Here is a 13,067-nt window from a genome sequence, read left to right as displayed (position 1 = left end):
GACTGACGCTGACGGTAATATTACTGTCTACAAAGCTCGACTTGTCGCAAAAGGTTTTCGGCAAGTTCAAGGGATTGACTACAATGAGACCTTCTCACCCGTAGCGATGCTTAAGTCTGTCCGAATCATGTTAGCAATTGCCGCATTTTATGATTATGAAATTTGGCAGATGGATGTCAAAACTGCATTCCTGAATGGATTTCTGGAAGAAGAGTTGTATATGATGCAACCAGAAGGTTTTGTCGATCCAAAGGGAGCTAACAAAGTGTGCAAGCTCCAGCGATCCATTTATGGACTGGTGCAAGCCTCTCGGAGTTGGAATAAACGTTTTGATAGTGTGATCAAAGCATTTGGTTTTATACAGACTTTTGGAGAAGCCTGTATTTACAAGAAAGTGAGTGGGAGCTCTGTAGCATTTCTGATATTATATGTGGATGACATATTACTAATTGGAAATGATGTAGAATTTCTGGATAGCATAAAGGGATACTTGAATAAAAGTTTTTCTATGAAAGACCTCGGGGAAGCTGCTTACATATTAGGCATTAAGATCTATAGAGATAGATCAAGACGCTTAATTGGACTTTCACAAACCACATACCTTGACAAAATTTTGAAGAAGTTCAAAATGAATCAAGCAAAGAAAGGGTTCTTGCCTGTGTTACAAGGTGTGAAGTTGAGTAAGACTCAATGCCCGACCACTGCAGAAGATAGAGAGAATATGAAAGATGTTCCCTATGCAGCAGCCATAGGATCTATCATGTATGCAATGCTGTGTACCAGACCTGATGTGTGCCTTGCTATAAGTCTAGGAGGGAGGTACCAAAGTAATCCAGGAGTGGATCACTGGACAGCGGTCAAGAACATCTTGAAATACCTGAAAAGGACTAAGGATATGTTTCTCATATATGGAGGTGACAAAGAACTCATCGTAAAAGGTTATGTTGATGCAAGCTTTGACACTGATTCGGACGATTCTAAATCGCAAACCGGATACGTGTTTACATTAAACGGTAGGGCTGTAAGTTGGTGCAGTTCTAAACAAAGTGTTGTAGCGGGATCTACATGTGAAGCGGAGTACATAGCTGCTTCGGAAGCAGCAAATGAAGGAGTCTGGATGAAGGAGTTCATATCCGATCTAGGTGTCATACCTAGTGCATCGGGTCCAATGAAAATCTTTTGTGACAATACTGGTGCAATTGCCTTGGCAAAGGAATCCAGATTTCACAAGAGAACCAAGCACATCAAGAGACGCTTCAATTCCATCCGGGATCTAGTCCAGGTGGGAGACATAGAGATTTGCAAGATACATACGGATCTGAATATTGCAGACCCGTTGACTAAGCCTCTTCCACGAGAAAAACATGATCAACACCAAGGCTCCATGGGTGTTAGAATCATTACTGTGTAATCTAGATTATTGACTCTAGTGCAAGTGGGAGACTGAAGGAAATATGCCCTAGAGGCAATAATAAAGTTATTATTTATTTCCTTATAATCATGATAAATGTTTATTATTCATGCTAGAATTGTATTAACCGGAAACATAATACATGTGTGAATACATAGACAAACAAAGTGTCACTAGTATGCCTCTACTTGACTAGCTCGTTAATCAAAGATGGTTATGTTTCCTAACCATGAACAATGAGTTGTTATTTGATTAACGGGATCACATCATTAAGAGAATGATCTGATTGACATGACCCATTCCATTAGCTTAGCACCCGATCGTTTAGTATGTTGCTATTGCTTTCTTCATGACTTATACATGTTCCTATAACTATGAGATTATGCAACTCCCGTTTACCGGAGGAACACTTTGGGTACTACCAAACGTCACAACGTAACTGGGTGATTATAAAGGAGTACTACACGTGTCTCCAAAGGTACATGTTGGGTTGGCGTATTTCGAGATTAGATTTTGTCACTCCGATTGTCGGAGAGGTATCTCTGGGCCCTCTCGGTAATGCACATCACTTAAGCCTTGCAAGCATTGCAACTAAATGAGTTAGTTGCGGGATGATGTATTACAGAACGAGTAAAGAGACTTGCTGGCAACGAGATTGAACTAGGTATTGGAATACCGACGATCGAATCTCGGGCAAGTAACATACCGATGACAAAGGGAACGACGTATGTTGTTATGCGGTCTGACCGATAAAGATCTTCGTAGAATATGTAGGAGCCAATATGGGCATCTAGGTCCCGCTATTGGTTATTGACTGGAGACATGTCTCAGTCATGTCTACATTGTTCTCGAACCCATAGGGTCCGCACGCTTAAGGTTACGATGACAGTTATATTATGAGTTTATGCATTTTGATGTACCGAAGGTTGTTCGGAGTCCCGGATGTGATCACGGACATGACGAGGAGTCTCGAAATGGTCGAGACATAAAGATTGATATATTGGAAGCCTATGTTTGGATATCGGAAGTGTTCCGGGTGAAATCGGGATTTTACCGGAGTACCAGGAGGTTACCGGAACCCCCCGGGAACTAAATGGGCCATGATGGGCCTTAGTGGAAAAGAGAAGAGGCAGCCCTACATGGGCCGCGCGCCCCTCCCCTCCCTTGGTCCGAATTGGACAAGGAGAGGGGGCCGGCCCCTCTCTCTCTTTTCCCCCCTCCACAAGTCCTATTCCAACTATGATTGGGGGGGGGGAATCCTACTCCCAGAGGGAGTAGGACTCTCCTAGCGCGCCCTATGTGGCCGGCCAGCCTCCCCCCCTTTGGTCCTTTATATACTGAGGCAGAGGCACCCTAGAACACACAAGTTGATCCACGTGATCTATTCCTTCGCCGTGTGCGGCGCCCCCAGCCACCATAGTCCTCGATAATACTGTAGCGGAGTTTAGGCGAAGCCCTGCTGCTGTAGTGCATCAAGATCATCACCACGACGTCGTGCTGACGGAACTCTTCCCCGACACTTTGCTGGATCGGAGTCCGGGGATCGTCATCGAGCTGAACGTGTGCTAGAACTCGGAGGTGTCGTAGTTTCGGTGCTTGATCGGTCGGATCGTGAAGACGTACGACTACATCAACCAAACGCTTCCGTTGTCGATCTACTAGGTATGTAGATCACACTCCCCCCCTCCTCGTTGCTATGCATCACATGATCTTGCGTGTGCGTAGGAAATTTTTTGAAATTACTACGTTCCCCATCATAACCTTTTTGACCCTCAGAAAAAAGTTGTTGAAAATATATCCCAGTAAGTTTTGCGTAAATAGCATGACTTTTTTAACGCATTACAGACCTGATAACTTATGTGCAAGCCCCCGATAATTCTGACTCAGGATATTTTTTTATTAAAAATATATCCTGATAACATGATAATTTACATGTCACACACCTGATATCTTACGTATGAACACCCCGGTAACTTTTGTTTCCGTTAAAATAAGTGCAGAAACATCCCCGATAAATTCTAGATAACTAGTATAACATGAGTGGCATGGAGACACCATATATCCATCCGTGAATATTGTGCAGTACATAAATCCAGGGGAAAAAACTGAAAAAGCATATTTCCTATACTGTACGTAGAAAACAAATGTCTTAATCTAATCACTAGCTCAATCTATGCCGAGTGGTTGCAAGCTACTGTGGGCTATTAAGAGGTAGTGTGTTAAATCCCACTTCTGCCAATTGTTTTTATTGCGCTAGAAGAAGAAAAAAACCGCAGTGGATCGATGTAGCGCCAGGAAAATCGGAGCGAAGTGGATCGGTGGGCTATCAAGAGGTAGTGTGTTCAAATCCCACTTCCGCCAATTGTTTTTATTGCGCTAGAAGAAGAAAAAAACCGCAGTGGTTCGATGTAGCGCCAGGAAAATCGGAGCGAAGTGGATCGTACGTGGGCGGAATCGTCCGGATCTGTCGCTAACGACCAGTAGCACAGTCCTTTGATAAAACTAAATCAGCCAGAAACATATTTGGCAAGGGTTTAGATAATGTCAGTTTTCGAAGAACCCTATATAGGAGATTCTTTGGAATTATGGGATCATATTAAAGATAGTTGCTCTGGTCTGGTCTTGAGTGGGGACAGAGATAGAATCTTCTGGACCCTGGATAAAAAAAAGGATTTGCACTGTTAAATCTTACTACAGATTTTTGATTGAAAATGGGGCTAAATACCCACATAAATTTCTGTGGAAAACTAAGATGCCACCTAGGGTGAAAGTCTTTATTTGGTTGGTTTTGCACAATAGCATTTTAACTAGAGATAACTTGCTCCATAGGGGGTGGGTAGGAGATAAAGACTTGCCCCTTTTTGTATGCAAAATGAGAGTGTTGACATATATTCCTGAAGTGTTCCATGGCGAAAATGATGTGGAATATTATTCAATATGCTTTTGATTTAAAACGGGTTCCTGAGAGTACACAAGATTTGTTTGGGGTTTGGTTGAAGCAGTTTGAAAAACATGAAAATTCCATAGTGGCAGTGGGGATATCTGCGGTTTCTGGACTATCTGGAAACTTAGAAATAGTGTGGTATTTGATTAAAAAAGGGTATGTGATCCTTGTATACATGTTAACCTGATGGTTAAAATGTTACAAGACTAGCTCGTTTTGTTGACAGACCCAAGAAGACGAAGAATAATGACGGGGGGGGGGGGGGGGGCGTAAGAAGAGTTGAGCAGATTGCGGGGGATATGTTCAGAGCAACCGCAGTGGATCGATGTAGCGCCAGGAAAATCGGAGCGAAGTGGATCGGTGGGCTATCAAGAGGTAGTGTGTTCAAATCCCACTTCCGCCAATTGTTTTTATTGCGCTAGAAGAAGAAAAAAACCGCAGTGGATCGATGTAGCGCCAGGAAAATCGGAGCGAAGTGGATCGTACGTGGGCGGAATCGTCCGGATCTGTCGCTAACGACCAGTAGCACAGTCCTTTGATAAAACTAAATCAGCCAGAAACATATTTGGCAAGGGTTTAGATAATGTCAGTTTTCGAAGAACCCTATATAGGAGATTCTTTGGAATTATGGGATCATATTAAAGATAGTTGCTCTGGTCTGGTCTTGAGTGGGGACAGAGATAGAATCTTCTGGACCCTGGATAAAAAAAAGGATTTGCACTGTTAAATCTTACTACAGATTTTTGATTGAAAATGGGGCTAAATACCCACATAAATTTCTGTGGAAAACTAAGATGCCACCTAGGGTGAAAGTCTTTATTTGGTTGGTTTTGCACAATAGCATTTTAACTAGAGATAACTTGCTCCATAGGGGGTGGGTAGGAGATAAAGACTTGCCCCTTTTTGTATGCAAAATGAGAGTGTTGACATATATTCCTGAAGTGTTCCATGGCGAAAATGATGTGGAATATTATTCAATATGCTTTTGATTTAAAACGGGTGCCTGAGAGTACACAAGATTTGTTTGGGGTTTGGTTGAAGCAGTTTGAAAAACATGAAAATTCCATAGTGGCAGTGGGGATATCTGCGGTTTCTGGACTATCTGGAAACTTAGAAATAGTGTGGTATTTGATTAAAAAAGGGTATGTGATCCTTGTATACATGTTAACCTGATGGTTAAAATGTTACAAGACTAGCTCGTTTTGTTGACAGACCCAAGAAGACGAAGAATAATGACGGGGGGGGGGGGGGGGCGTAAGAAGAGTTGAGCAGATTGCGGGGGATATGTTCAGAGCAACCGCAGTGGATCGATGTAGCGCCAGGAAAATCGGAGCGAAGTGGATCGGTGGGCTATCAAGAGGTAGTGTGTTCAAATCCCACTTCCGCCAATTGTTTTTATTGCGCTAGAAGAAGAAAAAAACCGCAGTGGATCGATGTAGCGCCAGGAAAATCGGAGCGAAGTGGATCGTACGTGGGCGGAATCGTCCGGATCTGTCGCTAACGACCAGTAGCACAGTCCTTTGATAAAACTAAATCAGCCAGAAACATATTTGGCAAGGGTTTAGATAATGTCAGTTTTCGAAGAACCCTATATAGGAGATTCTTTGGAATTATGGGATCATATTAAAGATAGTTGCTCTGGTCTGGTCTTGAGTGGGGACAGAGATAGAATCTTCTGGACCCTGGATAAAAAAAAGGATTTGCACTGTTAAATCTTACTACAGATTTTTGATTGAAAATGGGGCTAAATACCCACATAAATTTCTGTGGAAAACTAAGATGCCACCTAGGGTGAAAGTCTTTATTTGGTTGGTTTTGCACAATAGCATTTTAACTAGAGATAACTTGCTCCATAGGGGGTGGGTAGGAGATAAAGACTTGCCCCTTTTTGTATGCAAAATGAGAGTGTTGACATATATTCCTGAAGTGTTCCATGGCGAAAATGATGTGGAATATTATTCAATATGCTTTTGATTTAAAACGGGTGCCTGAGAGTACACAAGATTTGTTTGGGGTTTGGTTGAAGCAGTTTGAAAAACATGAAAATTCCATAGTGGCAGTGGGGATATCTGCGGTTTCTGGACTATCTGGAAACTTAGAAATAGTGTGGTATTTGATTAAAAAAGGGTATGTGATCCTTGTATACATGTTAACCTGATGGTTAAAATGTTACAAGACTAGCTCGTTTTGTTGACAGACCCAAGAAGACGAAGAATAATGACGGGGGGGGGGGGGGGGGGGGGCGTAAGAAGAGTTGAGCAGATTGCGGGGGATATGTTCAGAGCAACCGCAGTGGATCGATGTAGCGCCAGGAAAATCGGAGCGAAGTGGATCGGTGGGCTATCAAGAGGTAGTGTGTTCAAATCCCACTTCCGCCAATTGTTTTTATTGCGCTAGAAGAAGAAAAAAACCGCAGTGGATCGATGTAGCGCCAGGAAAATCGGAGCGAAGTGGATCGTACGTGGGCGGAATCGTCCGGATCTGTCGCTAACGACCAGTAGCACAGTCCTTTGATAAAACTAAATCAGCCAGAAACATATTTGGCAAGGGTTTAGATAATGTCAGTTTTCAAAGAACCCTATATAGGAGATTCTTTGGAATTATGGGATCATATTAAAGATAGTTGCTCTGGTCTGGTCTTGAGTGGGGACAGAGATAGAATCTTCTGGACCCTGGATAAAAAAAAGGATTTGCACTGTTAAATCTTACTACAGATTTTTGATTGAAAATGGGGCTAAATACCCACATAAATTTCTGTGGAAAACTAAGATGCCACCTAGGGTGAAAGTCTTTATTTGGTTGGTTTTGCACAATAGCATTTTAACTAGAGATAACTTGCTCCATAGGGGGTGGGTAGGAGATAAAGACTTGCCCCTTTTTGTATGCAAAATGAGAGTGTTGACATATATTCCTGAAGTGTTCCATGGCGAAAATGATGTGGAATATTATTCAATATGCTTTTGATTTAAAACGGGTGCCTGAGAGTACACAAGATTTGTTTGGGGTTTGGTTGAAGCAGTTTGAAAAACATGAAAATTCCATAGTGGCAGTGGGGATATCTGCGGTTTCTGGACTATCTGGAAACTTAGAAATAGTGTGGTATTTGATTAAAAAAGGGTATGTGATCCTTGTATACATGTTAACCTGATGGTTAAAATGTTACAAGACTAGCTCGTTTTGTTGACAGACCCAAGAAGACGAAGAATAATGACGGGGGGGGGGGGGGGGGGGGGGGGCGTAAGAAGAGTTGAGCAGATTGCGGGGGATATGTTCAGAGCAACCGCAGTGGATCGATGTAGCACCAGGAAAATCGGAGCGAAGTGGATCGGTGGGCTATCAAGAGGTAGTGTGTTCAAATCCCACTTCCGCCAATTGTTTTTATTGCGCTAGAAGAAGAAAAAAACCGCAGTGGATCGATGTAGCGCCAGGAAAATCGGAGCGAAGTGGATCGTACGTGGGCGGAATCGTCCGGATCTGTCGCTAACGACCAGTAGCACAGTCCTTTGATAAAACTAAATCAGCCAGAAACATATTTGGCAAGGGTTTAGATAATGTCAGTTTTCGAAGAACCCTATATAGGAGATTCTTTGGAATTATGGGATCATATTAAAGATAGTTGCTCTGGTCTGGTCTTGAGTGGGGACAGAGATAGAATCTTCTGGACCCTGGATAAAAAAAAGGATTTGCACTGTTAAATCTTACTACAGATTTTTGATTGAAAATGGGGCTAAATACCCACATAAATTTCTGTGGAAAACTAAGATGCCACCTAGGGTGAAAGTCTTTATTTGGTTGGTTTTGCACAATAGCATTTTAACTAGAGATAACTTGCTCCATAGGGGGTGGGTAGGAGATAAAGACTTGCCCCTTTTTGTATGCAAAATGAGAGTGTTGACATATATTCCTGAAGTGTTCCATGGCGAAAATGATGTGGAATATTATTCAATATGCTTTTGATTTAAAACGGGTGCCTGAGAGTACACAAGATTTGTTTGGGGTTTGGTTGAAGCAGTTCGAAAAACATGAAAATTCCATAGTGGCAGTGGGGATATCTGCGGTTTCTGGACTATCTGGAAACTTAGAAATAGTGTGGTATTTGATTAAAAAAGGGTATGTGATCCTTGTATACATGTTAACCTGATGGTTAAAATGTTACAAGACTAGCTCGTTTTGTTGACAGACCCAAGAAGACGAAGAATAATGACGCGGGGGGGGGGGGGGGGGGGGGGGCGTAAGAAGAGTTGAGCAGATTGCGGGGGATATGTTCAGAGCAACTTTGGGATGGAGGGTGACACACAGAATTATTGATCGTCTGCTATCTGTCCCTACAGTTATATGTTCTGGGAGCCCTCCTTGTTTTGCTTGTCTTGCCCCTGGTCTTTGTTCTTCGGTTGAACTTGTTTGGTAGTATTGGTCGTTGTTAGATGCTTTAGTAATGTTGATGTTTCATGTGTTTTGGAGAACCCGGCCAGTGGGATTTCTCATATCAATGTTAGGTAGTCTGGGATTTGCAAGTTTCAGTCTTAGCCTTGCTTTTGCGGCTGGGAGGTTTTGCACTCCCGAGGAGTTGGGGGGGGGGGGGGGGGGGGCTCTAGGGTTTCCCATCATCCTGTAGGAGTGCGCATTGTCAGATATGCTGATTTGGGTTGTGTCAGCAATGGCTTTGTAAAATTTGTATGAAGTTCGTAATACTTGGTGATTTCTAATCATGGAAATCGGAGAGCAAACGCTCTTTATAAAAAAAGTAATGTCCACCACGTTTCATGTCTTGTACTACTCCTCCAGATGATGCAACTGCAAGGCTTTACCTGTTTGATATACCAAATTTACCTTTTTCAGTTTGTGAATTTTAAAGTTAAAAAAAGATGCTCTTCTTTCAGAGTAAAAGTTAAAGTATGTTGTAACACTAGACATATACTACTACCATAAGCCATCCCACTTTTTTCGTTGTTTATTATTGACCGAACAGAAGGGTGAGGGAAACAATGTAAACATATGTGAATGCATGACACATTTTTCGGCAAAGGAATGCACTAGACATGGTGCATGCATAAACATATCAACGTCTCTTGTGCTTTTGACAAGAATCGTGGTGCAATCTTCCCAAGCTCGTAGCAAGGGGCAGAAGGCAGACCCAAATTACAAATAGTGGCCTTCGTATTGTGCTTTTTCTTTCCTCCCTCGCAATGCGACTAAGGGGAAAGCTTTGCTCCTCTCGATCCCCACCGACGAGCCTGTGGATTCGTCTCTCCTCAGTCGCTCCGGTAACCGGTGGCGGAGACGAGAATCCTGATGTCTCGGCTTTGTCTACTATATAGGGGTTTTAGTCCTTGATTGGAACAATTTCTTATAGCTTCCTTCATGTGATCTCATGCAATCGTTAGTGGCTCGTGTTCTTCCTGCTTAAAATTTATTATCTGTGAACACAATTGCATAATCTTAGCAGGGGGATGAAACTTAGATAAAAATGTACTGCATCAATCAGTCCATGACGTTATGTTACTCTAGCCAAAGCTAGAAGTCATTCTTTAGATTTTTCTCTCAAAAGGAAAGGAAATAGGCACAACTTCAAAGCGTCAGGAACATAGTCTTTTATGTGTGGCATATTACATGATACGTCTCCGACGTATCTATAATTTTTTATCGTTTCATGCTATTATCATATCACTTCTATATATTTTTCGCAACAATTTATATTATTTTTATTTTGACTAACCTATTAACTCGGTGCCAAAAGCTTGTTCCCGTTTTCTATTGTTTTGGGGTTTTTAGGTGAAAAATTCACGAAGCCGGAATGACCTGAATTTTTTCTGATTTTTTAACGGGAATTGTCAGAATTTTAGGTGAAGGAATCAATGCAAGGCGGCGCTCGAGGGCCCCACCAATGCAGTGCTTTATTTTCCTTTATTTATCTCTTATGCCCACTAACATGTGGGCCCACATGGCAGGGAGACATCTCGCGCATTGACGACGCCACACTAGACACACGAGAAAAATGCCAAGCCAACAAGGGGGTTGTTGCAAACTGAGCGCATGAGACGAGTTTAGGAAGTGAATTGTTGCGTTTGCGAGATGATGTACTAAAGTGAGCACTGGGGACAAGTTAATGTATGAATGATGCATTTAACTCGAAATATTCTTATATGATACATCCTGCCATACAATCCTAGTAAGGAAATTCCTAATGGTTAAAATCCTCCAAGGTACCTATGAAAATCCTTTGAATATCAAATAGGCTCCAAGTATAGTAATATGTCGAGCACCATGATAATGATGATGATTCTTCGTGAACAAGTTGACTCAAAGTTGCACAGAGAAGGTACAATGTAGTGACAAACAAGATGCTTCCTTTCACTTATGCGGCCTGTGTAGTAAAAGCAGTGTAAAAATTGTCGAACAAAGAACTTGAGGTGTAAAACTAATTTCAAAAGGTATATTAGGAACAGCCGATGCATTTTGCATCTAAACCTAACTTCATGATGTGGTTCTCCTTCGTAAAGGCGTCATTTTGCTCACTCACGACATCCCCTTGGATGGCTTTGGTGATGTTGGACTGTCTTGTTGGTTTCGGCATGCCTCTCTAGTTTGGGGGCGTGGTTGGTTTAGTTGTGTTGTATCATCTGTTTGGCCCGAGCATCCCCTATCTCTCTGCTCTGGGCACCATGTCATGCCTTCTTGCGTTTGTGTCATGTGTTGTGTTCTTAGCTGTACTCATTCTCTTTTCTTCTATCAGTGAAAACATACGCAAGGTTTGCGTGTTCGCAAGAAAAAAAATATTGGCAGCAGTCCAGCGTTCCAACTAACAAAGTACTCCTATCTATTTTCCCATCTCAGCCCAAAGAATACTGGAACAGTTAGTACACTCTAAAGCTGCCCCGACTGCCAGCCTTCTAAACTGTTTCCAGACGTTCACATGATTCAGCATCTTCTACAATCTAAATTCATTTGCCCCTGTTTCTTACACAAGAGAGGAAATCCTTCCTATCTTCCATTGGAAGCACAGTTCGCAGAGAAGGAAACACAGACAGACTGGCTGCGCTAAGCGGTTTCGCCCCTCGAGACGCCTTCAGAAACAGTAATCTATAACCAGAATGGAAGTTCATGTTCATCCACCAGTGGACTGTTCTAAATGGAAAAAAACAGACAAGGCTTGCTAAACCTTTCAGAAAGAGTAAGCTATAGCCTGAATGGAAGTTCATGTTCATCCACTAGTGGACTGTTCTAAATCCAAAAAACAGAAGACTTCTAAACCAGCAAATTCTAACTTTCCACTAGAAACTACTCCCTAGTGATCTAAACGCTCTTATATTTCTTTATAGAGTGAGTACTATATTAACGTCAGCATACATCCAGACTGCCACAATAAACTGGAGAAAACTTTGGTTTCCCCAAAATCACCGGCTAGGAAACTATTTGAAGTGGCTATGTTGACTACCACTGCCAAGCCAAAATACAATGAAAATGAGCCTATGTAAACCCGCAGCACTGAATTTATACGGAAGGCTGCACATTCAGCGCACTGCTCCATACAGAGCCATACTCCAGCTAAATCAAGCCTTAGAACAACAAGTCAAAGCTGAAACAATGTGAAAATTATAAGGATCAATCATCAATTGCTCCATTGATCTTAACAACAGACCACAGTACTATTATTTCAGTTCACCAATTGTCGCCAACAAACACGCCCTCAGATTATTATTATTTGACGGTCATACGCAGGGAGCAACAGGATACAGACACACACGGTGGAGCTAGGAGGATACGATACTAGTTGAGGACGGTGACGGTGGCGGAATTGACTTCACTTGACATCAGGCGGCGAGGCGGGCGACGACGGGGTACTTGGCCTGGAACTTGGACTCCCAGTCGGCGAGCACGCCGAGCTCCTTGTCGGAGAGGCCGGAGAGGTCGCCGGAGACGTCGGCGGCGTCCTTGGACATCTTGGCGAGCGCGCGGGCGGCCTCGCGGCCGGCGAAGAGCGCGTAGTCGCCGCCGGGCCCGTAGAAGCCGCGCCCGGCCGAGACGTCGAAGACCTTGCCGCGGATGGCGACGTAGATCGGCTTGGACGCGTCGGTGCCGTCGTACGCCCGCAGCTGCGCCGCCGTCAGCTCCGTCGCCATCTCGATCTAGCTCTGCGCGCTGCGCGTGGTAGGTGCGCTGCGAGTGAGGCTGTGGGTGGGGTGGGGTGGGGGAGAGTGGGGTGGATGGGCCGAGGAAGAAGAGGAGGAGAGGTCTGCGTCGGCCACACGCTGACGGCTGAATTGATTCCTACGGGATGGGATGGGAGTATATCTGGCCATCTTCGGCCCGGCCCGGCCCTAAAAAACGGGCCTGGGAGGGCTGGGCTTGATCAGTGGGCCGGGCCTGGGCCTGAAAAGTAAGCCCTAGCAGTTATTGGGGCCGGGCCTGGGCTTCAATATTAGACCAAAATTAGGCCCATCCGGCCCTTCCAACAACAGCAGCTAGCAGCCCAGCAGTCCACCAGTCCACCTCCACTCCTCCACGCATCGAACCCTAACTTATCCACTCGCAGTCTCGCACGCCGCACGTCCCTCCCCCAGTCCCCCTCCTCTGCCCGTATCCCATGCTGGCGGCGGCGACCTACCCTAGCCGCCCTGCAATGCTGCGTCCCCGTCCCGCACCGCCGCCGGCAGGCTGCCTCTCCTCCCCAACCGCATCGCCACCGGCAGGCCTCCTCTCCTCCCCAACCGT

The 13,067-nt window shown here is 44.0% G+C and overlaps 1 protein-coding gene across 1 annotated transcript; it reads right to left on the bottom strand.

Annotated features, from left to right (window-relative positions):
* Positions 1 to 11,948: 11,948 nt before the first annotated feature.
* On the bottom strand, positions 11,949 to 12,571 carry MAPR2 (membrane-associated progesterone binding protein 2). The gene has a single exon (XM_048680495.2). The coding sequence runs from the start codon at positions 12,473 to 12,475 to the stop codon at positions 12,167 to 12,169; it is 309 nt and encodes a 102-aa protein (XP_048536452.2). The 5' UTR covers positions 12,476 to 12,571; the 3' UTR covers positions 11,949 to 12,166.
* Positions 12,572 to 13,067: the final 496 nt, after the last annotated feature.

The sequence above is a fragment of the Triticum urartu genome, chromosome 6A (genome assembly GCF_056163025.1).
Source record: "Triticum urartu cultivar PI428250 chromosome 6A, HENAU_Tu73, whole genome shotgun sequence".
Lineage (NCBI taxonomy): Eukaryota > Viridiplantae > Streptophyta > Magnoliopsida > Poales > Poaceae > Triticum > Triticum urartu.
The sequence above is the reverse complement of the archived record's forward strand: the minus strand, read 5'-3'. Positions and strand labels throughout refer to the sequence as shown.

Excerpts from the sequence above, each read along its gene's own strand:
- MAPR2 (XM_048680495.2), bottom strand. The coding sequence starts at position 12,475 with ATGGCGACGGAGCTGACGGCGGCGCAGCTGCGGGCGTACGACGGCACC.